This window comes from Ovis canadensis, chromosome 3 (genome assembly GCF_042477335.2).
Source record: "Ovis canadensis isolate MfBH-ARS-UI-01 breed Bighorn chromosome 3, ARS-UI_OviCan_v2, whole genome shotgun sequence".
Classification (NCBI taxonomy): Eukaryota; Metazoa; Chordata; class Mammalia; order Artiodactyla; family Bovidae; genus Ovis; species Ovis canadensis.
This window is the reverse complement of record NC_091247.1, coordinates 155,107,068-155,133,316: the sequence shown is the minus strand read 5'-3', so window position 1 is coordinate 155,133,316 and position 26,249 is coordinate 155,107,068. Positions and strand designations below refer to the sequence as shown.

General features: G+C 34.7%; 1 protein-coding gene across 25 annotated transcripts in view; it reads left to right on the top strand.

The window, feature by feature from the left end:
- Window positions 1–26,249, top strand: part of CNOT2 (CCR4-NOT transcription complex subunit 2) — a 126,369-nt gene that overhangs the window by 80,303 nt on the left and 19,817 nt on the right. For 11 of the 25 annotated variants that reach the window (XM_069584644.1, XM_069584643.1, XM_069584653.1 and 8 more), the window contains 4 exons: window positions 4,596–4,718; window positions 15,508–15,574; window positions 24,604–24,751; window positions 25,501–25,683. In XM_069584644.1, coding sequence (XP_069440745.1) covers window positions 4,596–4,718; window positions 15,508–15,574; window positions 24,604–24,751; window positions 25,501–25,683 — 521 coding nt within the window. The remainder of the gene's footprint in view (window positions 1–4,595; window positions 4,719–15,507; window positions 15,575–24,603; window positions 24,752–25,500; window positions 25,684–26,249) is intronic. The other 14 variants (XM_070292354.1, XM_070292355.1, XM_070292356.1 and 11 more) reach the window with 3 other exon arrangements.

The following is a 26,249-nucleotide window of genomic DNA, read 5'->3' as shown; positions in this document are numbered from 1 at the left end:
TTTTCTTCTATTTCTTTTCATTGGTTGCTAAGGAAGGCTTCCTTAATCTCTCCTTGCTATTCTTTGGAACTTTATATTCAGATACTTCTATCTTTCCTTTCCTCCTTTGCTTTTCGCTTCTCTTCTTTTCACAGCTATTTGTTTAAGCCTTCCTCAAACAGCCATTTTGCTTTTTTGCATTTCTTTTTCATCGGTATGGTCTTGATCCCTGTCTCCTGTACAATATCATGAACCTCTGTCCATGGTTCATCAGACACTCTGTGTATCAGATCTAGTCCCTTAAATCGATTTCTCACTTCCACTGTGTAATCATAAGAGATTTGATTTAGGTCATAACTGAAAGGTCTAGTGGTTTTCCCCACTTTCTTCAATTTAAGTCTAAATTTGCCAATAAGGAGTACATGATCTGATACAGAAAACTAGACAATCTGATCACATGGACCACAGCCTTGTCTAACTCAGTGAAACTAAGCCATGCCATGTGGGGCCACCCAAGACAGACGGGTCATGGTGAAGAGGTCTGACCGAATGTGGTCCACTGGAGAAGGGAATGGCAAACCACTTCAGTATTCTTGCCTTGAGAATCCCATGAACAGTATGAAAAGGCAAAATGATAGGATACTGAAAGAGGAACTCCCCAGGTCAGTAAGTGCCCAATATGCTACTGGAGATCAGTGGAGAAATCACTCCAGAAAGAATGAAGGGATGGAGCCAAAGCAAAAACAATACCCAGTTATGGATATGACTGGTGATAGAAGCAAGGTCCAATGCTGTAAAGAGCAGTATTGCATAGGAACCTGGAATGTTAGTTCCATGAATCAAGGCAAATTGGAAGTGGTCAGACAGGAGATGGCAAGAGTGAACGTTAACATTCTAGGCATCAGCGAACTAAAATGGACTCTAATGGGTGAATTTAACTCAGATGACCATTATATCTACTACTGTGGGCAGGAATCCCTTAGAAGAAATGGAGTAGCCATCATGTCAACAAGAGAGTCTGAAATGCAGTACTTGGATGCAATCAAAAACAGCAGAATGATCTCTGTTCGTTTCCAAGGCAAACCATTCAGTATTACTGTAATCCAATCCTATGCCCCAACCAGTAACGCTGAAGAAACTGAAGTTGAACGGTTCTATGAAGACCTACAAGACCTTTTAGAACTAACACCCCAAAAAGATGTTCTTTTCATTATAGGGGACTGGAGTGCAAAAGTAGGAAGTCAAGAAACACCTGTGGTTACAGGCAAATTTGGCCTTTGAGTATGGAATGAAGCAGGGCAAAGGCTAATAGAATTTTGCCAAGAGAACCCACTGGTCATAGCAAACACCCTCTTCCGACAATACAAGGGAAGACTCTACACATGAACATCACCAGATGGTCAAGACCAAAATCAGATTGATTATATTCTTTGCAGCCCAAAATGGAGACATTTTATACAGTCAGCAAAAACAAGACCAGGAGCTGACTGTGGCTCAGCTCATGAACTCCTTATTGCCAAATTTAGACTTAAATTGAAGAAAGTAGGGAACCACTAGACCATTCAGGTATGACCTAAATCAAATTCCTTATGATTATACAGTGAACGTGAGAAATGGATTTACGAGACTAGATCTGATAGAGTGCCTGATTAATTTGTTAGAACATACTTAATCTTCTTTGGGCAACCCTAACCCTAACCCCAGATCCTCTCAAGCTGAGTGCCATGGCCACTAGCTGTGGAATCCACTTAATTTCTTTCCTGACTCCGTATCTAGCACTGCATTGTTCGATGCTGTAGCCGTTGGTAACCACAGCTCCTGAGCCCTTGAAACACATCCAGTCCAACTTCAGATGTGCTTGCAGATTGGTGATGGTCCTGAAGCTATTCTGTAACTCTGACTGTAATTTTAGGGGCTAGAACCCCATACACCTATCCACTAACTGTCCAAGTAGTCCCTAAAAGGAAAAATATTTTTTTTTAAATAAGTTTTGTTTCAGCAAAGTGACAGTGGAAAAAAACACTTTATTGTCTGCAAATTAAGGCTCTTTACACATGAGATTTAAAAGGTTTGTTGTAAAACAACCTTAAAGATACATTTAATTCCCTTTAAATCATAATTGCTACTGAGTTATAATTCTAGGAAAGGAAAATCACAGGAAAATGGCGTGGAACTTACAGAATTCAAAAAAATTTCAGGAGAGTACCAGGATATCTCTTTTCAATTTTACATACATGAGTTAATTCAAATGGAGCAAAGTGAACTCCTCTTTTGACAATTCTGATATAACATTTATCATAAAAACCAACTAATAGCCTCTTAGAATTCTGAAATTAATTGTACAGAATAAAAAACTTCTTTCTACAATAGACTGGTTCCAAATTGTAAAAGGAGTATGTCAAGGCTGTATGTTGTCACCCTGCTTATTTAACTTATATGTAGAGTACATCATGTGAAATGCCAGGGTGGATGAAGGGCAATCTGGAATCAAGATTGTTGGGAGAAATATCAATAACCTCAGATAGGCAGGTGACACCATCCTTATGGCAGAAAGCGAAGAGGAACTAAAGAGCCTCCTGATGAAAGTGAAAGTAGAGAGTGAAAAAGCTGGTTTAAAACTCAACATTCAAACAACAGATCATGACATCAGGTCCCGCCACTTCATGGCAGCTAGATGGGGAAACAGTGGAAATAGCAAAAGACTTAATTTTCTTGGCCTCCAAATTCACTGCAGACAGTGACTGCAACCAACAAATTAAAAGTTGCTTGCTTCTTGGAAGAAAAGCTCTGACCAACCTAGACAGCATATTAAAAAGCAGAGACGTTACTTTACCAACAAAGGTCCATCTAGTCAAGGCTATGGTGTTTCTAGTTGTCATGTATGGATGTGAGAGTTGGACCATAAAGATGGCTGAGTGCTGAAGAATTGATGCTTTTTAACTGTGGTGTTGGAGAAGACACTTGAGAGTCCCTTGAACTACAAGGAGATCAAACCAGTCAATCCTAAAGGAGATCAATCCTTAATATTCATTGGAAGGACTGATGCTGAAGCTGAAGCTTCGCTACTTTGGCCACCTGATGGGAAGATCTGACTCACTGGGAAAGACCCTGATGTTGGGAAAGATTGAAGACGGGAAGAGAAGGGGATGACAGAGGATGAGATGGTTGGATGGCGTCAGCTAGTTGATGGACATGAGTTTGAGCAAGATCCGGGAGTTGGTGATGGCATGCTGCAGTCCATGGGGTTCCAGAGTCGGACTGACTGAGCGACTGAACTGAACCTAACCAGAATATTGTGCAAAGAGGTTTTACTTTTTTGAAAGCAAAACTAAACATATAAAATGCCTAGACAGAGGAAGACAAAAATGTTTCTCTTCCATCAATACCAAATTTGCCCAGACTCCCTGGGTGTTTGCCTGAGGGAGAGTAAACACAAATATGTAGCGTCTCAGTTTCATACAGATTTAACATGGAACTTGAGAGATTAAGTGATTATTAAATAGCTTGGGTGATTTCAACAGACTTGCATATCACATTTGGCCTTTAAAGCCTGCAGTCTTATCAGTTTATCATATCTACTGGTAAATGGTAGTAACTACAGTCTTTATTTTGAAATGAGAAGAAATTGTTTATTCTTACTTAGAGTGGCAAAAGAATACACTTATTCATAATGTACCAGATGGATGTCAAATTTGATGAATTTTTCCCCCAATTTTTTTGTGAAAGCATGCAGTTACTGTATGTTCTCAAGTCTTTATAAATCTCTCCTGTCATGACATTTCAGTTGACTTTGAATTACAAAGTGTACTACTAGGGATAGACACATTGACCTGAAGTAAATAACCTGTCAGTTTTGGAAGTTTCATAGAGGTCATGTTGGGGGAAAAAGTTTGCAGAAATTTAGCAGTTACAATGAGTGCTCAAAATTACTAGTGTTGGATGTGATAAAGACTTAAAACACAAGAGTAAGCAGGTTATTTGGTGAAGATCTTAAATTTACACCAGGATGATGAATGAAAAATTTATCTTACTGTTAACATGAATGAAAGCTTGTGACTTGAGATAAAATTTCCAGTATGCTATTCATGGGCTCAAAAAGTGTTTTATCTCAATAAACTTAGCTTATTAGTGAAGATGATATACTTCGGAAAACAGCTAGTTTAGAAAGTAGATATAGTGATGTCAGAGACACTCCTGGATATAAGAATCCTCAGATACTTAAGGATTATTCATACTGAATAATAATTATTCATATTGAATAATAGTGAATATGCATGTAAAGATTTTGAATAGTTAAACCCAAATATGTTTTAAAAAATCTTTGTATGGAAAGTATTTTGGGTTGCCATTTTTCAAGAATAGTGATATTTTTTCTTGTAAAGGAATTGGAATCTTTGCATACAACAGAGTTTAAGTTTCTCCTCTTACTTTCAGGACCTGCAAATAAACATTTACTACTACATTGTTGCGAGTTTCTCACCTGTCCCCTTAATCCTTAGTTGACCTGTTTCTTCATCTTAGCAGTACTCCCTCCATTTTGTTTTTTATATAGGAGTAAGGTAAAGCTTGACATTTTCCAAAATATTATTCTTGATAAAAGTAATATTTTTGTTTAGGTGACAAACAGCATGTTTGGTGCTTCAAGAAAGAAGTTTGTAGAGGGGGTCGACAGTGACTACCATGACGAAAACATGTACTACAGCCAGTCTTCTATGTTTCCACATCGGTCAGAAAAAGATGTAAGTTAACCGGTTAAGCTGTATTTACATAGTGTATGTCTGTTTCTTTCTGATTCCTCAAAAGCAGTATATGAACTGCAGAGTACCATCTTTGGTTGAGTGACTCTGTTTTAGGCGCAGTGGTAGGCCCTTAGGATACCGAGATGATGAACTTTCTAACATTCTAATTGGAAACAAAATGTTGTATGATTTCAAGTTGGGATATGGTAATACTGTGCTAGGAAGTATTTAAGACATGAGGTAAATGTGAAATTACTTCTAGATCATTGATTTTTAAAATTTATGAAGTAAGTTTTCCTATTAAAATACTACTGTTATAAAGAACAGAAAGCTGATTTGTACAGATTTAAAGCTTTAATGGCAGGCTTCAGTGAAACTTTCTTTGCTTTGTACTATTCTGGTTATAATCCTAGACCTCAGATAGGAAGACATCTCTTCTCTGTTAGCTGTAGGGATGCTGCAGTAGAAAAATATTGAACTGTATTCACGACATGGAAGATTGTGTATTAAAGAAGTATGAATTAACTGCTTTGGAAGGTTATTAGTTCAGTAATCTCATTTGTAATGAAAGGATTTAGAACACAGCCAAGTCATAATTAGCAAGCTGATAAAGTATTTTAAAATAAATTCCATTGTTATTTTCAAATTCTGGTAAGCTACTTTAAATTATACACTGTATACTGTAGTCAAACCAGTTGCATTCTTGTATTTTGTACTTGCCAAACTTTTTCCTCCCCTTTCAAACTTTTATAAACTTGTTATTCCTGATTTCTCTATAGCAATTTACTTTAGGTATCAACCTAATGAGATTCTTGCTGATGTTTTAAAACACTTACAAAATTTTAAGATATACAACAAATGCCCTCATTTTTCATTAAAGTTAATCATTAGTAAATTACTTCCTTTATCTTTTAGAATTTTACAAATAGGTTATTCAAGGTTTAAGCTAGAATTTTCATGGGGTTTGGTTTTGTTTTTCTATTTTGATGTTATTCCTTTTTAGTTGACAGTTGTGTCATTTTGGCAACTAATTATTAAATGCATTATTGCTGCTGCTGCTGCTAAGTCGCTTCAGTCGTGTCCGACTCTGTGCGACCCCATAGATGGCAGCCCACCAGGCTCCCCCGTCCCTGGGATTCTCCAGGCAAGAACACTGGAGTGGGTTGCCATTTCCTTCTCCAATGCATGAAAGTGAAAAGTGAAAGTGAAGTCGCTCAGTCGTGTCCGACTCTTAGTGACCCCATGGACTGCAGCCTATCAGGCTCCTCCATCCATGGGATTTTCCAGGCAAGAGTACTGGAGTTAGGACTCTTCAAATTCAGTGTTTGGTGGTTTTCTTTGTGCAGTTGAGTAGCTCACAGAATAGTGTCATCTGATTAATGTTCTGTTATTTTACTGCCATTCTAGCTATTTGCTATTTGATGTAAATTATAATTGAATTTTTTAACATAAATTTCTAAGGTTACGTTTTGATATTACAGTTAATAATTTGGGCTGTCTTTCTGGTAGCATCATTGCAGAAACTTATTTGTGTGGTGTGTTACTCTGATTGTACAGTACAAGTTAAGATTGATGCAAAAATGGTGTTGCACTATTGCTTATTGATGGAAAGTATTCATTCTGATCAGGAAGATAAGAAGCTGTCTAACTGAAATTCTTAAAGCATTTTCAGAGAATGAATGACAGGGATATCTGTCTTCTAAGGAACAGAAATACTGTATGTCAAAATTTTTTAGTCAGAATTATTATATACATGGCATATACATATGCTGGTTACTACTCCAGATTAGTTGTTTGTCGTGGAAATATCAGAATGATTTGCTTCAAAAAAACTTCTTTTAAAAATTAATTAAGAAGGTAGTAAGACATAGGGATTAAGAATTTGGGCCCTAACACAGTGCAGATATGGGTTTGGATCTTGGCTTTGCCCATTAGCAAAAACTTCAAGCCTCAGTTTTCTCATCTGAAAATGGAAATTATAATACTGTAGGCTACTTATGAATTTCTGCTATTGCTGAATCTGTTTTCATTAGAAAACAGTACAGAGATACTGTACAAATTTTAGAAAATATGCATGGAGCAGGGAGAGGAAAAATTACCTGTAATGGTGCAAGTTGGGAGTAATTTATTGCTAAACTTTTTGATTCTATAATTCAAATATTTTTATTTAAAAATATATTTAGTTGAATCTCTGAGCCATATTGACAGATTTTTCACTAGAAAGTTTGTACCAATTTTTACTGTCATCAGCGCCCTTAAGAATACCACCTATTTACCTTTAAACTTTTGCCAGTAGACAAAAGAAACTTATTGTTGTAATGTACATTAAAATATTGCTAAATTTACACACACACACGCACACACTCACACACGCACACACACCAGTGATATTTTTTTCTGTTTAATTGGCCATTTTTATTTCTTCCTTTGTGGGTTACTGCTTTTTATGCCATTTTCTGTTTCTCTGTTGAAATGATAGGTCTTATTTATTTGTTAGTGTTTCCAATATATTAAGATTATAACCTTCTGTTATTTGTCACAAATTTTGTTTTTTCAGTTTTTTGCTTTCAGGCTGTTTTTTTTTTCTTTAAATATAAGAATATTTATCATTTTTATTGCATTTGACTCATATATTTTATGTAACTTTATGGTTTTAATGATTTCTGTATTTGAAGTCATACCTCCGGAAGACTTTTCCCAACTACTTTCTTCTAGAACTTTTGTGCTTAATTCTTCATATGTAACTTCATTAGAAATGTTGGATAGAGGTATGAATTTGTGGTGCCAGGTTACCCTTCTTGCTGCCCATACCCACTAAGGCTATCTGGTATTCAGTTGTCTGAAAACATTTTTTTATAGTTCAGGTCACAGATTAGAAGACTTTTCCATAAAGAGCCAGATAGTAAATATTTTAGGTTTTGTGGGCCTGCTGCTGCTGCTGCTAAGTCGCTTCAGTCATGTCCAACTCTGTGCAACCCCATAGACAACAGCCCACCAGGCTCCTCTGTCCCTGGAATTCTCCAAGCAAGAACACTGGAGTGGGTTGCCAGTTCCTTCTCCAGTGCACACATGCATGCATGCTGAGTCGCTTCAGTCGTGCCCGACTCTGTGTGACCCCATGGACAGCAGCCCACCAGGCTCCTCTGTCCCTGGGATTCTCCAGGCAAGAACACTGGAGTGGGTTGCCAGTTCCTTCTCCTAGAGGCTAAATAAAGGATAATATGTAGGTATTTATATAACCATTTAAAACATGGAAAACTATTCTTAATTTATGCATCCTACAAATATAAGCACTGTACTGGATTTGGCCTGCATTCAGTAAATTGCCCACCCCTGAGTTAGACTATTTATTTAGGCTAATTGGAATTCTCCCTTAATATATACTAAGATCTGATGTGTTTGGCCTGTTCCTAAACTCTTGTTCTGTTTATCATACTGATTCTGTGGAAGAACTACAACATAGTTGAATTGCTGTAGCTTTATAGGCAATTTTCACATCTTTATATAAGATCTTTCACATCCTTCACAAAAATGTTTTTGACTGTTACACATTTATACTGGTATTTACCTTATTTCAGAAGTGTGTGTTTCTTTTATTTCTGTTCTTTATGTCCTTTAGTAAGTAGGGTTTTATGGTAGCCATTTTCATTTTCTAATTGCTTTTTACTGATATATGGAATAGTTGGTATGTATATATATTTATTTTATAACCAGCTACCTGACAAAACTCTTCTATTATTTTTTGATTGAGACTATGGACTCTGAAAATTCTGCTGTATTATGAATTTATATCTGAGTCACATGGTTTATTAGCTGTGTCCTTAGGCAAGTTACTCAGTCTCTGTGTATCTAAGTTTTCTCATCTATAATACATGACTCATGGGTGGTTTTAAGGACTGAATGAATAGCTATATGCAAAACTTAAAGAAGAGCAAATAGTAAATATTAAATGTGGATGCTGATAAGAATAATTATGACAATCCATTTAATTCTTTTTGTTTTTTTTCAGTAGTTGTGTATATCATCTGCAGATAATGGTCATTTTGTGCTTTTAAGGCTTTTGAAGAGAAAAAATTTTGACATAGTAACTGGGACATTTTTGCAATTTTTTTTCTCCCTGGTGAGAAAATAATTTTAAATTATAATTTATGATAAAGAAAAACTGGCCAGTAGTTGAGTGAATCTTCAGTCCAACTATCCAGAAAAATCTCGGAAGCAAAAAGACCTCCAAAACCTAACTGATTCCTATCTGCCCTGACTGTAGAGCATATAACTTGTGTCTTCATCATATGCATGATGGTAGAAGTATTTGGGAAACTGTTCTTTGTAAGATTGTGTGCTGATTAAATTGCTAAATATTTCTTTAGAACTACTTATATTTTCCAAGATCTTTTATTTTAAGAGATGCCTGTACGTATATGTGTCCTTTTATAGAATGCTGAGTTTCCTGGTTTTAAGGTATAAAAGTAATTTTATAAATATTGCAGACGAATTACTTAAATGTTTTCACAAGATTAAGTAAATCATAGGCAGATGGAAGCTTGATTTTTCCCTTTCCCTTTTTTGAATCTTAGTGCTGCCATTTATTAGGTCTGAGACTTTGGGCAGTTCTGGCGGAGGGAACTTACAGAAAATGAAAAAATATTCATATTACATAATAGACAACTCTTTGGGGACAATATAATCTAAGCAATGTAGGGTTTTCTTTAAAAATATATCTGTAATAAATTGATCACATTTTCTAATCTAAGTCTTTGTTGCACTCATTTGATAACTTAAGCATAAGCATTTTGGAAGCACAAACTTGTGGGAACCCCTTTTTCCTTGTTTTAATATGTGCTGGAAAGACATACAAAATGTAGCACCTGTCTGTCCTTACTTTTAAAAAAGTAACTCTTAAAACCTATTAGAGTAAGCTACTTCCCATTTTGACAAATAGCAACCATTATGAACTTTTACCTTTCATACTTGTGTTAGCCTATAGCAATTATGGCAACTAAGATTTCTCTCAGGCCAATTAATAATCGATAGTTTATTAAAATCTAGTCTAAAATAAGGATACCATCTATCACCATTATTGTTGTCATATTCATAATTAGTATTTCATTACAGATGGAGTCATGCTGGCTGACTCTCCAGCTCTTTGAATTTGTTCCTGTCTCAGGAGCTTGCACTTTGCACGTAGTTTTTTCTCACTCCATCCATGTACCTGCTGAAATATTTCACGTGAGAAGCCTCTCTGATCACTCTTTTCCTAAGTAGTCTTGTATATAATATCAGTACTACTCTTGCTGTACCTTCTAACTTCTTTCTTGCATTTTAACAGTTATAACACCAATCTCTACCTGATGTATATATTTATTAATTATTTGTTACCCTGCCTACTGCGGTAGAATTCGTTTAACAAAGGCAAGGACCTTGCCTCTCTAGTTTACTGCTGTGTTCTTAGAACTTACAATAAGGTGTAGGAGATAGTAGGCTCTTACTGAGTCTTTGTTAGAGAAAGGGAAGGAAATGAGTTGATATTGAAAATAACAAAGTTAACATTATTTGCAGATGATATGATTGTTTACCTAAAAATCTTTCAAAATAACCTTTAAAACTTTTAATAGAAAATTTGAATGTGTATAAATATGTCAGAATTTTATATGACAGCAGTAACCTAATAGAGTTAAATGTAAATAAATCAGACTCTAAAGAAATTAGAATTAAATATCAAATCATTTGAAGGGAATGTTCTAAAATCTCAATTTCATTGGCATTTAAATAATCTTCAGACTGTATTTTAAAGATAAAGTTCTATTTATAAAAGGGAGTTAAAATGATACACTTAAAAGGTATAACAAATTTTGATATATCTGCAAAAATAATTGCAATATGTTTATTCATTAATAACAATCATAAAAATCCATAGTCAGAAAATACCATTTCATCCTATCATAGTGGTAGAGAGGGTCTTTTGTTGTTTTTTTGATGTTTTTCTTTGTTTGCTTTTAAGTGGAAGAGTAGTCATTGCCTGAAAGGGAACATTGAAGTAACTTGCTGTAGAAGCATAATTAATACAAACTTTGTAGAAAACGGTTTAGCGGTGCATATTAAGAGCCTTTATCATGCCTTCTATAAATTTGTGCTTTGACTCTGATCTAAAATTAAGACAATAAAAGATGTTCATTGCCATACTCTTTTTAGTAAAGATTTTGTGTTAAATGTTCGATTAGAATGTATTACATTGATTATTTTAGCATATATTATACTTAAAAAATGTTATTCTTGAAAACTTGATGTTTTAATCAAAATTGCTTGAAATGCCTGTTATTGGCTTGTGATTATAAACTACCAAGGCCCTATGACTTAATGACTCTTGTTTTGCTGCCTGCACCCTCCTTTGTCCCGTTCTTCTTTTTGTCTTTTTAAGATATTATTTTCTCATAGTCTTTCTTTTTGTTTGCTAGATTTCATTCTGACTTTAGTGGTTTCTTATTTTTTTAACCATACTGTTTTAATTTTAAAATATTTTTCAGATTGTATCTAGATTTTAAAGCTTTCTTTACCTTTGTTTCTTTTTCTGTTTGTATATATTATATAGTCAGAGTCATATGCTGTTTTCATCCTAGAAAAAAATGACAATGCTTGGAATTATATTGTCACCATACCTTTAAGTTTATTGTACAATGGATTTTTAAGGAACACTTAAAAGTTTATTTCACTTTTAAATTGCTTTTGTGGTCATGGAGTTTTAATTTAATAAAACTTTGTTGTATTTTGAAGTCATTTGTTATGGAGAAAATTATTTCTTGACCAGATTGATTTTAATGTTTCTTGAAATAGGTTTTGTGACTGAAGGTACATTTATTGGAGGGAATATTTGTGAGAGGTGGTCACTGTTGGGAAGCATGAGGGGGGACAGAATAATTAACACTTCTTTGCTGTTACGGATTGCTGGAGCAGTTTTGCCTATTATTAGGCAAAGGAGCCAGATTTGCCTACTATAAAGTTTTCAAATACACATTTTGTAAAACAAAATAATTTTAGACTTTTTGGTCATCATTTTCAGAATTATATCTAGTAACAGTGGAAATGACTTAAAAGCACAGTTTCTTACTTGTTGATTTCCTTGGCTTTCTGTATATTGAGCAAAAAGGTAAAGGAGCTCTTTGTTGAGTGAGGGAAATGACTTGAATTGCATTACTATTTCCTCTGGTTGTTCCTGGTTTTTAGTGTTGGTTTTTGACTGAAATGTGTTGTAGACTGAGAAATGAAGAAGAATATAATTGTTATGATAGTTTTACACTGGGAACACAGTAACCTACTTACTGGTTGATTGTGTGACATTTTACCTAGAATTAGTTTGATAAACTTTTTTTCTTAAGCAAAAATGAATATAAAACTAGGGTATTAGTGATTGCTCAGTGGCAAAAAATCTGCCTGCTAATGCAGGAGGCACAGGTTCAATTCCTGGGTCAGAAAGATCCCCTGGAGTAGGAAATGGCAACCCACTCCAGTATTCTTGCCTGAGAAATGCCATGGGCAGAGGAGCCTGGCAGGCTTCATTCAGTCTGTGAGGTCACAAGAGTCGGACTCAACTTAGCAACTAAACAACAACAAAGTATGTCTCTTGGTCTAAAGTTCTATATTTTTCTAAGACATTTATCTGTATATAGTCAACGTTCAACATTTAAAAAAATTATGTAAATTTTCTGTTGTTTGCTAGTTATAGTTATTTCCGTGCCAGTGTACATTTCTTGAACATTTTTCTGTTCTTACAAATACCATTTCTACCCCATATTCCTTCATTGTGTGTTAAATGTATTTTAAAGTCTGTTTTTACCACTAATATGTTTCATGAAGCATGCTTTCAGAGTTTAAAAATACATACCACTTGGACTTCCCTGGTGTCTCAGACGGTAAGGAACCTGCCTGCAATGAAGGAGATCTGGGTTTGATCCCTGGATTGGGAAGATCCCCTGGAGAAGGGAATGGCTGCCCACTCCAGTATTCTTGATAGAGGAGCCTGGTGGGCCACAGCCCATTGGATCATAAAGAGTCAGACACAACCAAGCGACTAACAGACCAATAGGATTAATTTCATAAGAAATTATATATTTGCATTTTTGACACATTTTGAAGTCATTTGAATATATGTTTAGCTGATCAATGCTTATTTTACTTGGATGCTTTCATATTTCTGTAAAGCAGCATTTACTAACCTTCCTCATGTACTCATACATAGAGAAAATTATAATATTTAATGTGTCACACGGGTAGTTGGGTCACCCTACTGCTCTTTGATTCAAGTATTTTTGGCCCAGGGATCCATTCTTCCTTTACCTTCATGGTGTCTCCTCCTCTGCGTTATCTCTCAGTGCTGAGATGAGTGATACCTATAACTCACTTGTGAATGTATAACCTTTGTGAGAAAGTAGATAAAATGTCTGTTCTTTGGAGTTATGTACACAGTAAGCATATACATTTCTGGGAAAAGTAAAATTTCAGTGGTCCATTCTAGAATATTTACTTTATGTATCATTCTAAGTCATGGGCTCATGTTGGCCAGCATCTTTTATGTGAAGCCTGAAAAAACTATTCTCTTTTACTTTTGTTCATAGATTATAATGATATAGAAAATCATGATTATTAAGGCCTTCTGTCACCAACTAAAGCTTCATTATACATTTTCTTTGATCTTTTTCTTGCAAGTTGGAAATGAACTTTTAATGTGCTTAAAATATTTGTGGTTATGTGGTACTAGTAACAGGAATTGTACCTAACAAAAGAACTTGGTCAGGCATAAAATGCATATTCTTTTAGTTTAATTGTTTATATTGTTTACGCTTCAGATTTCAGAAGGAATATTTATAAGGTTTGATGCTTCTTTAGAAAATGTGTTGCTGTATTTAAATATAGTGTTTAGTGTGAATTTAGCTATACCCCAGAAGAGTCTGGTGTGTCATTAGTTTAAAACTACTGTGTATAAAAACTTTCCTGAATTTCAGAATAATTAAAACAATTCAGAATTTCAGCATTAAGATAGCAGGAAATGTATATTGTATAAGACTCTACTGTTAAAATATTTCTCCTCCTGGCTTTCTTAATGTTGTCAATGTCGACCCAGTTCGTCACAGGAAACCAGAATGGCCTCTGATAGTTCCCTGTCTGATGAGTCTCCATCCACCTCCTTTCCCCTTTACCTCAACCATTTCAGTAGGACTCCTTTTTAGTCCCGCTTCTGTTCTAACTTAGTATCTTACCATTTCCATCCAGTTATGCTCTTGGAATTATCTTCCCAAAGCACACAGTTTGATCATGTCACTTCCCGGCTTAAAATTATTTTTCTGGGATATCTCTGGTAGGCCAGTGGTTAAGATTCCGGGCTTCCAAAGCAGGGAGCCTGCATTTGATCCTTGCTCAAGGAAGTAGAATCCTACGTGCCACGTAGTGTGGCTCCCAAAGAAAGTGTTAAAAATTATATTTTCTCTTTATTGCCATAGTTAGTAGCCATCTTTGCATAGCATTTAAGAACACCATTTACCTCTGGCCCTATCATACTCTTTATTTCCCATTCTTCTGTGCCCCAGTGTGCATAGGGTTGGCCTTACCTCCTTTTCCTAATTACTCTATTGTTCAGTCACTGTTTTTTCTTGTATTTTGTTTTCTAATTATGTCACTAGCTTTTATCACACTCGCTGCATATACTTTCCCTGGAAGACCCCTCATCTGTACCCACATCAGATGTTAACACTGTACAAAGTAGTCTACCCTTTTTTAGAAATAACTTTCCTCCAGTGATGCTTTATACTTCCTTTAGAGCATTTATCACACTGTGCCTTGGAACATAATTAGTTGTATTAATACAATTCATTCTGTTCTTGCACTAGATTATAACCCTTTTGATGACATGACTCATGTTATTTAATTAAGGTGTTTTGATGGTTGCTTAATATAAGACAGGGAATACACAAACATACACTTAAGCATACACATTTTCATTTACTCAGTTTAAGTATCTAGCTTTTTTATAGCACTGCTACATGCAGTGCTAGTCTCTATGAGGAAATAAAAAATGACATGTTCCATGAATACAACATGCCTTCAAAGAATTTTATTCTGGGCCGGGGGGGAGATAATGCAGTAGATTGAAGGGCATTGTGTACAAATGCCATGCCTGTACATACAACGCACATTATATACCAGGTGTAAATGTTTTTGTAAGTATTTTGGGTTTGTCCTTTGGTGTTGTATCATGTCTCCGTGTATATGGTTGTGTGTGTATGTCTGTTAGATTTTTCTACCCACTTAATACACATCAATTATTTCTATATAAAAATCAGTAGCTATTATAAAATACAAAGCTTTCTACTTAGATAATTTAATTTTCAATAAATAAAATAATAAACTGAATTTAAAACTTAGCTTAATATATTATTTAAGAATCAAGTAATTTTAAATTTATAGAGACTGACTTGAGGTACTGTCTTCATGTATTTATTGTCCTAGTTAGCTTTTGTTTTTTTTAAGTAAAGTAATGATGCTGTCATAGTTTTATTTAGAGTAATTTGGAGAAAAAATACCTTATAGTGATCAAAAATTGTATTTTATTTGCATAGTTGGATGTCATCCAGTGTGATATGCTCTTAATTAATGTGGAATTCACTATGCAATGTTTATGTTTTTCTGAAGATTGAGAAGAAATGTGGATTTGACTCACATACTATGATATGTTGTATGTAAAGTGTCAATGCAATGTTCTGTGTACTTTCTTTATGCTCTAATATAATTAATTTGTTTCTAGATGCTGGCATCACCATCTACGTCAGGTCAGCTGTCTCAGTTTGGGGCAAGTTTATACGGGCAACAAAGTAAGAATTTTGTATTTATTCTGGGATACTTTATTTAAAGAAAAAAGTAACTATCAAATAAAGAATAATGCTGCCCTTGTGGGTTTATTCTAGGATTTAAAAGGAAGGATATTTAATTTTCAGTTTTCCTTATTTTACTTAGCAAAACCTCATTATTTCAGACCTTTCTGATTCACAATTATTTGGATATAGGGTAGATCAAAATTTACTTCTACCTCTTTCATATCTGTATGTTCCTTTGCAGTAGTTTTGGAGAAGATTTGCTAAACAAATTAAAAGTAGACATCCTCTGTGTTTTCAGTTAGAGGAAGTTAAAGGAATTTTGATTGGCCAGTTAAGTGGGTTGTTTTGCTTATGTTTTTTGGCCTCATTATTAATGTAAGCCCATACCTAGCAGTTTGTGAAATGCTCTCTTTGTTTAGCAAATACTTCTTTACTGTAGCTCACTCTGGGTATATCTAATCTCTGTTTTTGACTCATAGTTCAATGCTTTTTCCATATACAAGATTTTATTTCTTATTTTGTGTTGTAATAACTTTTATAGCGCTTAGCACAGTGCCTAGCGCATAGTAAGCGCTCAATAAATGTTAACTATTATTGTGACATAAAATTTTTATAAAACTAAATTAAAAATTGTCACCAATTTTTCAAATTAATTTTCCAAACTTATCTATTAATAAGGTATACCATCTCTCTTAATGTCAGAGACTACTGATTTCTCATCTCTTTAGTGGGAGGGAAGTGTTAAAAGGGGTATAAATTCCCATGAAAAATTACAGAATAATAGAGTAACTGAAGCAGATAATATGATAACCAAGTAATTTAACCAACTTCAAATAAAACTCAGATATTTCATTTTGAACTCTTTCCCAATAAAAGGCAAATTTTGATAGATATCAGGGTAGTTTGTCATACCACTTTACCCTTCAATTGTATATTGAAATTCAGCAGGGGGAAATAACGTATTTTGTTAGAAAAATACATTATAATTTCCATCTTATTTTTTTCTCTCCATCTTTTGTTTCATAGCCCTATTTTTGTTGATGACAGAATTAGTAAGGAAAATTATTAATCACTTACTGGTATTAACAGTTTTCCTCTAGTTAAGTAGAAAACATTTTTAAAGCCTTTTATTACACAAAAAAGATGTTGCTTATTTATCAGCAAATATTCATTCTCCTTATTAAGGGAATATTATTAGCTAGCCATTTTGTTTGGACTGTTTTTGTTTGAAATCTGCTACTTTCACTTTCCTGGTAACCCTTACATTGGAAATATCTAGTTATTTTAAAGCTTCCCTTTATTCCTATAGAATCACTACAAAGAACTTAAGTTGTTTTCCTTTTAAAGCCCGCAGTTTATCACAGCAGAAAGTAGATAATGGAAAGGAAAAAGTTAAATTTGAGAAGCCAAGATTATTTAATGAAGAAAGAACGTCAGTTATTTTACAGCGTTATCAGCTGTATGGACTTTGAAAATGTGACCTAATTTTTTTAACCAGCAAATGTGAAATTGTAATTGAGCTAAGTAAGAGCCTGGACTAGGTTTGGAATATAGTTATTTCATTGGTATGATAAACGTTTATTGACCTCTTAATTTGTGTACATGATTGTGCTGATAGTTTTACAAAGATTAATAAATGTGGAAAGTTATTTTCATTAGGAAAGATTTTAAGGTACTTATTAATTTAAAAAGAAGTCATATATGACAAATATTTCCTGTTGGAGTTTAAAATAATAAATGGCTATATTACTGTAGTGATGAAGAACCAGCGTTTTCAATGCATGGCTTATTCTTTTAACTGACATTGTAGGTATTAGCTTATAAAAAAGTGAACCATAGGTCACCTGGAACTGAAATGTCTCAAGTCAGGAAGTAGTTATTTCTTTCTATTGCACAGGCCTGGAAGCTACAACTAGTAAAGTAAAATAAAATAGAGCCTGCATTCCTGGGCTGTCTGTTAAGATAGACCTAGCAGGGCCAAAGTAGTTTGAACCTGGTCAGAGAGAACATCAGCTACCATTTAGGATCACAGCTTCAGTAGTACAAGTAAGTCAGAAAGAGAAAACTTGAGGGGCTGACCTTAATAAAGGATGGGGAGATAGAATAAGTAGGTAGGAATAGATTGATGATGCTATTCTTATGGCAGCTAATTTTAATTGTGCATTGGACTTGATACAACAAAATTCTTTTGCCTCCCAAGTGGATTGAGTACCACTATTAACTCTTTATACAGATGGGCAAAGTTCAGTAGGAATTTGAGCCATTAAAATGAAGGTCTATTGTCTGTTTTTGTTCTTGGTAATTAGAGAGATCAGAGGTGGAAAAGGTGAAGAAGGTAGAGTGCCCTCTCCAAACCTCAGACTCACTGAGTTTAAACAAGGGAAGGAGTGTTCCCTTGAATGGATACAGAGCTGCTTAAAGGTGGATTTTGCCAGATTTGGGTGGAAGTGATTGTGTAGTACATAATGATACCCAGAAAACCCTGGACTTGGGGCTAAGTGGGGGTTCTAGTATAGTATAATTGTATACAAATATGTAATTAACTTTTCATCTAAGGGTTTGTGTAACTGCTGTGCATCAAGTGGTAACTGTAGAAGCTGATGAATGGAATCTTGTATTAAAGTTACATGATGTTCTCTACTAGTGTGTAATATTTTAGGTACATTGTCTAGGTTTAAGGACCTCTGGGCTCCCGGAAGCTGTGTACTGGATTGGAATGATCAGGGAACCAGAAATTAATTTCCCTATTTTAAGGTATTCAATAACCCTATTAAAGGTTAAGGGACTTGCCTAAGATAGTAAATAGTAGAGCCAAGATTGCCTTACTTTACAAGTTTAACTTTTCGAATATGAGTTTCTTTGAAACCTGGGTGCCACATATTACTTACTGAATGTCATGACTCTGGAGGGCAATTTACACAGAGTAGAAACTATAAATGTTAAATCCACAGACTCCAAGAGTCCACTGACTAAGGAATTATGATAGCAGTTATTTATTTATTGTGTTATACCATGAGTGAAGAACTATTCCAGGATTGAAGAGTGTGGCAAATAACAAAGTTCCTGTTTTCATGGAGCTTTCATTTTAATGAAGGAAGACACAGAATAAGTATGCAAACATTTAGTAAACAAATAATATTCTGGTGATAAGTACTATAAAAATTACCATATTAGTGGATGAGTGGATGGGATAAACAGTTTTCAAGTAGGCAAAGAGTATCTCTGACAAGGTAATACTTGAATGCAAACCAGACTATTGAGAAGTGGAGGTCCTTGGAAAGATCTGGGTAAGAGATTTTTCAGGTACAGAAAACAGTGAATGCAAACGTTCTTAATTCATGACAATGTAAGAGTGAACCTCATGTGTTAAAGGATGAATGAGAGGCCCAGCATAATGAACAAATGGGTAGCAGATGTCAGATCATAGAGTCTTGTGAAGGCTTGATAAAGAATTTGGATTTTATTCTAAGTTTAGTGGGAGGGAATTTGATACAGTTTTCTTTTTAAAATATCACCTTGCTATGTAGAAAATGAACTGAGTGGAAGTGGGCCAAGTGATAGGAAGAAAGGGCAGTTACTGCAGCAGTCTAGGCAAGAAAATAGGGTGGCTTGGATTAGTGATGGAGATGTTGAGAGGTGGTTAGATTTGGGATATTTTGGACATACAGCTAATATGATTTGGGGATGTGGAATATGAACGGAAGAGAAGGATCAAGTGTGATCTCTAAAGTTTAAGACCTGCATTACTTTGTGAAAATGTGCCACTAATCTGTTGTGCAAACTTGGGTTGAGGAGGAGTGTAAGGTATCGGTAGGAGATTGACACAGTTTATTCCACAGATAGAGTACCACCTGCTGTGAAGATCCATACAAATGTTGTTTGGGAATTGTGGCTGGTTCTAACATAGCAGCTTCTCATAGTTGAGGATGTTAAAGCCAGATTAACTTCACCCATGCTTCTCTCGTGTATCTTTAGGGCTCAGAAGCAAGCCCACTCTCCCACCAGGCATATATCTCTTGTCCTCACTTTCACACATCTCGCAGTTTTCTCAGATTGAACTGCTGTGACACTTTTACATCACCCCTCACCCCAACCCAACTCCTAGCACCACTACCAAATGCCTGACTAGGGCTCTTTCTTTATTCAGCTAATGTGCAATATTCTCTAGCAAACATTTTCTGATCCCAAATTCATTCTGCTTTCATGTCTTGAGTTAGAGGCACCTTCCATATACACCCAAGTACACTGTACGTGTACTGCATGTAAACACCTTGATCATAGCAGTTTGGGTTTTGATTTTTTGATTTAAATAGTCTTTTATCTCTGTAAAACAATAGGAGGGAAAGAATTCTAGGTGGGGAGAAGGATATGAATAAAAATATGGGGATATATTTTGGGAAGAAGGCTAGGGAAATTATGAAGAAGAGTGTAAGTTGAGTATGTGGTGTCTAGAAACTGGAGTTTGTATTGGGTGAGTAAAGTATTAAGTTGATTGGAAAAGTACTATGTCAGTTATATCTCAGTAAAGCTGGGAAAAATAAAGGCTAGAAGAATTTTTTGGTGTTGACAGAGCACTTTAAAGAGTAAACAAACTGAAATTGGATTTAACTATACAACAGTGTTTCTCAACCCTTACTGCTCCCTCCCCTGCAAAAAAGAACACCCACAGAGTTAAAAAAAAAATCCCACTGCCTGTGAATTGCTGGACCCAGACTAAGTCATGGTTTCTGGGCAGGGACCCAGATGTTAAAAGTTTTCCATATGATGCAAAGGTTAGCACCTACTATAGGAAGCAGAAAGTGTGATTGGTTGAAATTAGAGACAAGGAATTGAATCAGTGTATTTATTCTTCATTGTTTGTGATCTTGGGCAAGTCACTTAATGCCTAATGTTAGTTCATCTATAAATTAAGTTGAATGACCTTCATCTGTAATTTAATTGGATACTCTCTGGAGACTTTTTTTTAATCTCTAAATTTCTTTGATTTTAATGAAGGAAATGGCATAGTGAAATAGTATATAGAGAAGATTAACTAGATTAGTGCAGGACAAGCTGGAGGTAAGAGTATATGGGGATAGGTAGGAGGTAAGAAGATGGTTGCTCTTTATGTGTGGGCAGGACAGTGAGTTAAGGAAGCCAGTTGCTTTGGGAATGGAAAGGGGATACTTGAAGACCTCTTAAATCAATTAAGTTTTCTCCCTTCTCTTTAAAGATTTCAGGAGACTCTATTTACGTATGAGTATTCAGGAATTTGGTTGCTGTTACCTTTTTTCTTATTATGTCATTAATGCTATTAATTTTTAGCAAAATATTGAATAAAGTATGACATATCATGCCATAACTGTTTAAGGAATATGCTATTAACCAGTTTGTGCAATGGAAGTAGTTCATGGAAACATTTCTTAGGTGATATCTTGGATTTCTGAAAAATGATCAATAAAGAATTCATTTTTTGTTTAGCACCCTGCCAAATAATAGGAATCTACTTAGAATATGTTCATTTATTTCTTCTAATACAGTATTATACTTTATTATCTGTTAGATTAAAGAAAAATTTGCTTCAGATCTATAACCTTTTAAACTGCTTTTTAACTGGTATTTTTTTTGGGGGGGGAGGAGTCCATTCTTTTATTTCTTGTCTGTAAAAAAGGGATAAATACCTTCTCTATAATACTTTATAAGGAGATAAAGTAGCATAGTGCTTCACGTAGTTCTTAGGTGCTTGATATATTTTATTTAATTCTGCTGTCCTTCCAATACACAAGCTTATGTGTACATATTTAACCATTTCTACTTGTAGTTATTTCATGTCAGTTTTTTTTTTTTTTTTAATGAGCTGGATATCTTATTCCCCTTTCAGCTTATATATCTTCTGGTATAATATTTTGGGCTTCCCTGGTGGCTCAGTTCATAAAGAATCTGCCTGCAATGTGGGAGACCCAGGTTCGATCCCTGGTGGGGAAGATCCCCTGGAGAAGGGAATGGCTACCCACTCCAGTATTCTCGCCTGGAGATTCATGGACAGAGATGATTTTTTTGTGATGTTTCTAATTTAAGTAGTAAAAGTAAAATTTCCCTTCCCTTGACCCTACCCCGTTGTAATATTAATAGTTTGACTCAAGCAACTCAAATTTAATGACTGTGTTTTGTTCCTAAAAATAAATCTCTGTTTCTAGTCAGTGGTATGTATTATATGTGTTTTAAAGGAATTCAGTTGAATTTAAAGTAACTCCATTATTAAGTATTCAGGGGTTATTGATCCAGTTTGAAATTGATTCATTCCTCTCTTTTCTTTTGATTTTCTTCCCCTACCCACCTGGCTCAATAAAATGCAGCTCAGACCATTTGAATTTATTAGCTGTTTTCATGAAATCAAAATGTTAAAGGAAAAAATAAAATTAAATGCTAATCTTTGAGTTCTTTATTTCATACTGTCTTCCTCTGCTTTCCTCACTATAGGTTAATTCAAGTGTTCCTATCTAAAATTAATTAAATAAATTATCTTACCCATTCTTGTTTCCTTCTCCAGAAGTTATTTTGAAAATGGTCAGATAATCTGCAGTCTTGACAATATTTCTCAAGTTATTTATTTTCATAGTACAGCATAGTATATGAAGGGTTGAAGTAAACAAATCTCTTGAGTCTTTAGAAGAGCTTACTGAAGAGCCAAAAGGGTGCAATTCTTTTGAACATGTATGTTTATTTATAATGACAAAGGTATAGAGAGAATGAAATGGGAAGGGAAAGTAAATCTAGAGGAAAAGGAAACTTGACAGATACAGAGAAGATGAGAAAGCAGATGGAGGGGAAAGATAAGATATGTTGGTTTAGAAAAAGTTTGAAGAGAAGTAAACGTGTTCAGAAAAAGAAAGCAAGAGAAAAAAATAGAATAGATAAAGGGTGTTACAAGTCAGTAAGTACTCACAAGGGTGCTTATTTACTGTTTAATTGGTTTCCCATAGGGTTCCAGTTAAGAACACCAGGAACTAAGAAATCTAAATTCTAATCTTGGTTCTTTGAGTCACCTTGGAGAAGTCAGTTAACTTATCAGAGGCACAGGTTCCTCATCTGTAAAATGTGAACATTGGATTAGGTGATCTCTAAGGTCCCTTCAGGTTCTAAAATTGTATTTTTCTTGGTGGTCAGTAACTGTGAGAAACACATTCCTGTAATTTGCAGCTATAGCTGACTTTAGAACAGCATATTTAGGGAAAAGGATGTGAGCTTTTTCTGTCTTGTTCACTGCCATATCCCCAGCAGCTCACACAGTGCTTGACACATTAGGCACTCAATAGATGGTTGCTTAGTAAGTGATGTGAAAAGTGTCATGTTGGTGGTTCATTATGGGAGAAGCATCTAGAGGGCCTAGAGGAAAGCTAGTGTGCTTGAGAAAAGACAAAGACTTAATGACTTCTGAAGAAATCTTGTGTGGGCTGGTTTTTAATCTCTTGTTCCTCCTTATTTTATCCTAAATTCAGAGAAGTGGCTGTAGCTAGTGGTATACTCAAGGTCATAAAACTTGTAGTGATCAGACATGCATATAATGACTAAACCAACATATAATCTAGTTCAGTTCCCTTTATGTATGTGACTTAAAGAATAACAGAATCAAGCTCAGGTCTTCATGGAATATAAGTATATATAGAATGTAGTAGTTATATTAAATTGGATTTGTTGGCTTCATTCAGCTAAGATGCAATTAGGCTACAAGCTGAGTACTGAAGCTGACAGATTCCAGCTAAATCTTCGGGATTCACTGGTATCCCAAATTACAAAGTGGTACACTGTTATGCCAGAAGATAAATTTGCACAGATGTTTGAAGGAAAATATTCAGAACATATACAATATATTCCAATTTTTTGAAAGTCACAGTTTCAAAATATTCAGGTCTTTGAAATTCTTGAACCCAAAGATAGACCAGAAAGAGGGGGAGGGAGTCTGATGCTTTGTGCTAAAATCCTCTTATTCATTAACTTTCATTCTATCTTGCCATTTTTATTTAATCTCCAGTTCAGAATAAGTGTAGTTGACTGATACACCATTCCACAACAAACTAGAAACTGAAGGCATCAAAAAGTATGAGGATAGAGGGAAGGAGGCATACTGGCATTCATAGGCAGGTGTGATGACAACATAAGTGATAGCTGAACATCCTTACTTTTGAGAGATAAAAGGGGAGGAAAGCATCTAGGACATTAAATATCTATGATAATTATTCTGAATTATTCAGAAAATAATCATTGATATCATTTTATATTAACACGAGGCAGGAAATGATTTATCCCAATTGGTTGATTTTTATTTTAATGTTTTGTTTCTGAGTGGTAAACTCAATAGTTTTTTTAAAGTACACATATTTGAACACATCTAACCTCACATCTGGCCCCATAAATGGTAGATAAATAGAAGGTCACTGTACTTTGAAATCTTTTGAAATATTATGCATTCTTATCTCATAGCTATATCAGGTTGAGTTTTTAACAGTTGCTGACATACTGTGTTTATAAAAATTGTAATGTTGAGAAATATGTATGTGTAAATAGTAGTAAATTAACTATTTCTTAAATGCATTTAGAAAGGATCAAATAAAAATCTAAACTACTTCAGCAAAGTGGGGATTAAATGTCTGTGTAACTCAGTTATAATTTAAAACATAAAAACACAAGATTGCAAATTTCTTAAAGGCATATTTGTACAAAATGTTTCTTATTGAAACAAGTCATCTAATTTGTTATTGGCAGACATAGTATATTGTAAAATAGAAATATGAAAAGATAGATGAAAGCAAAGAAAAAATTTAAAAATGGAAACAATATGAAAATTCATAATATGAAATTTCAGACAAACATTTTTGTTAAAATCAGATTAGAGTCCATTTGGAGTGAATTGAGTATTTCCATTTAAAATTCGCATATTATTTTATGTTAGGTCATTTTTAAATGTTTTAAATTACCAACTCCAGAAGATGGATAGCAATTTCATTCCTGATGGCAATGAGTTTCCTTCTTCTGAATTTTTTTAATAGGTGCACTAGGCCTTCCAATGAGGGGGATGAGCAACAATACCCCTCAGTTAAATCGCAGCTTATCACAAGGCACTCAGTTACCGAGCCACGTCACGCCAACAACAGGGGTACCAACAATGTCACTTCACACGCCTCCATCTCCAAGCAGGTATTTATATTGATGGACCAGAATATTTCTCAAAATGTATCTTTGTAGAGTAAGCAAGCTTTTTAATTTTTTAATAAAGTAACTATTTATTTGATTTTCTGGTTCAGTGCCTTTCACTGAGGAAAAGAAAGTTGATACCCTATGCTCATTTAATTTCATTGCAAATTTATAAGTATAGTGTGAGATGCTTTTATCTTGCAACTAGCATACTGGTTATCAGCTGGGATAGGTATCAAGGATCAATCACCACCTGGGGAGCTTTTTTTCAAAAAAGCAAACTCTCTTCCTCAAAGGAGAATGTGCAATTTCAAATCACTCCTCAGATGATTCTGTTTATTGCTCCCTCACCACACATCCATTGTTCTAGTGAGAATAAAATAAAGCAGATCACAAAAATGATGCATATTAGTATTAAGATAGAATGACATACATTTGGAATGAAATTCAAAATATATATGTGAAATATGTTTGTATTTTATGTGATAGTCACTTCAGTAGTTCTCTCATCTTTGCTATCACTGTATATTCTTCTATGATTTGCCCTTTCTTGTTGGTTTGTTTACTTTGACTTTTCAGAAAGCTTTTTTTTTCTTTTCAAATGACCAGACAAAAGAATTAAATGAATAAAAATTTACAATGCAATTTGAACGTATATCTGAAATTCTAGGGTTAGGTCAATTGATTATTTACAGAGAATTTTAATGAGTGATTATAGAGAGCTTATTTAGTATACTGGACTTCTTTTTCAGGGGTATTTTGCCTATGAATCCTAGGAATATGATGAACCACTCCCAGGTTGGTCAGGGCATTGGAATTCCTAGCAGGACAAATAGTATGAGCAGTTCAGGGTTAGGTAGCCCCAACAGAAGCTCGCCGAGCATAATATGTATGCCAAAGCAGCAGCCTTCTCGACAACCTTTTACTGTGAACAGGTAAGAGATTTATTGATACTGTGTATAATTGTTCTTTCTGGGTATTTTCAAATTTGCCTTTTCATATTCAACGTTGTGTTCTTGAGTCTTGGCTTCTGTTTCATAAGTGTGTTTCATCATATATTTTGACCAAAGCTTCTCTTTTTGTTACACATAGCAGTTTAAACTCCCAAACTTAAAGACATAACTCTTTTGAGAATCAGTTTGCTTTTTGTTGCTGTTGTTAGAAAAGGATTGTTGTTAGGTTGCCAACCAGCAAAATTTTTGTTGAAATGTCCTTCCTCTATTAAATGAGGCTGGTCACCTGTGTGGTAAGAGCTCCATATTTATGAATAGCACTGGAAATATTATTGCCTTGCTTCATTTATCCTTTGGTTAAGTTCCTTTTCAACCGAATTTCTGTTTTGTTTTTTGGAGACTTACTGACCAAAGACTTTTTGAAGACTACATCTGTAGTATTTGAAATAGTGTCATGTCCTGGGATTTAAAACAAAAGGAAGAATTTGTGCTTTTCACTCCTTTTTTTGCAGTGTTATACTGCTATGCAAGTAAAAGTTAGCAATATT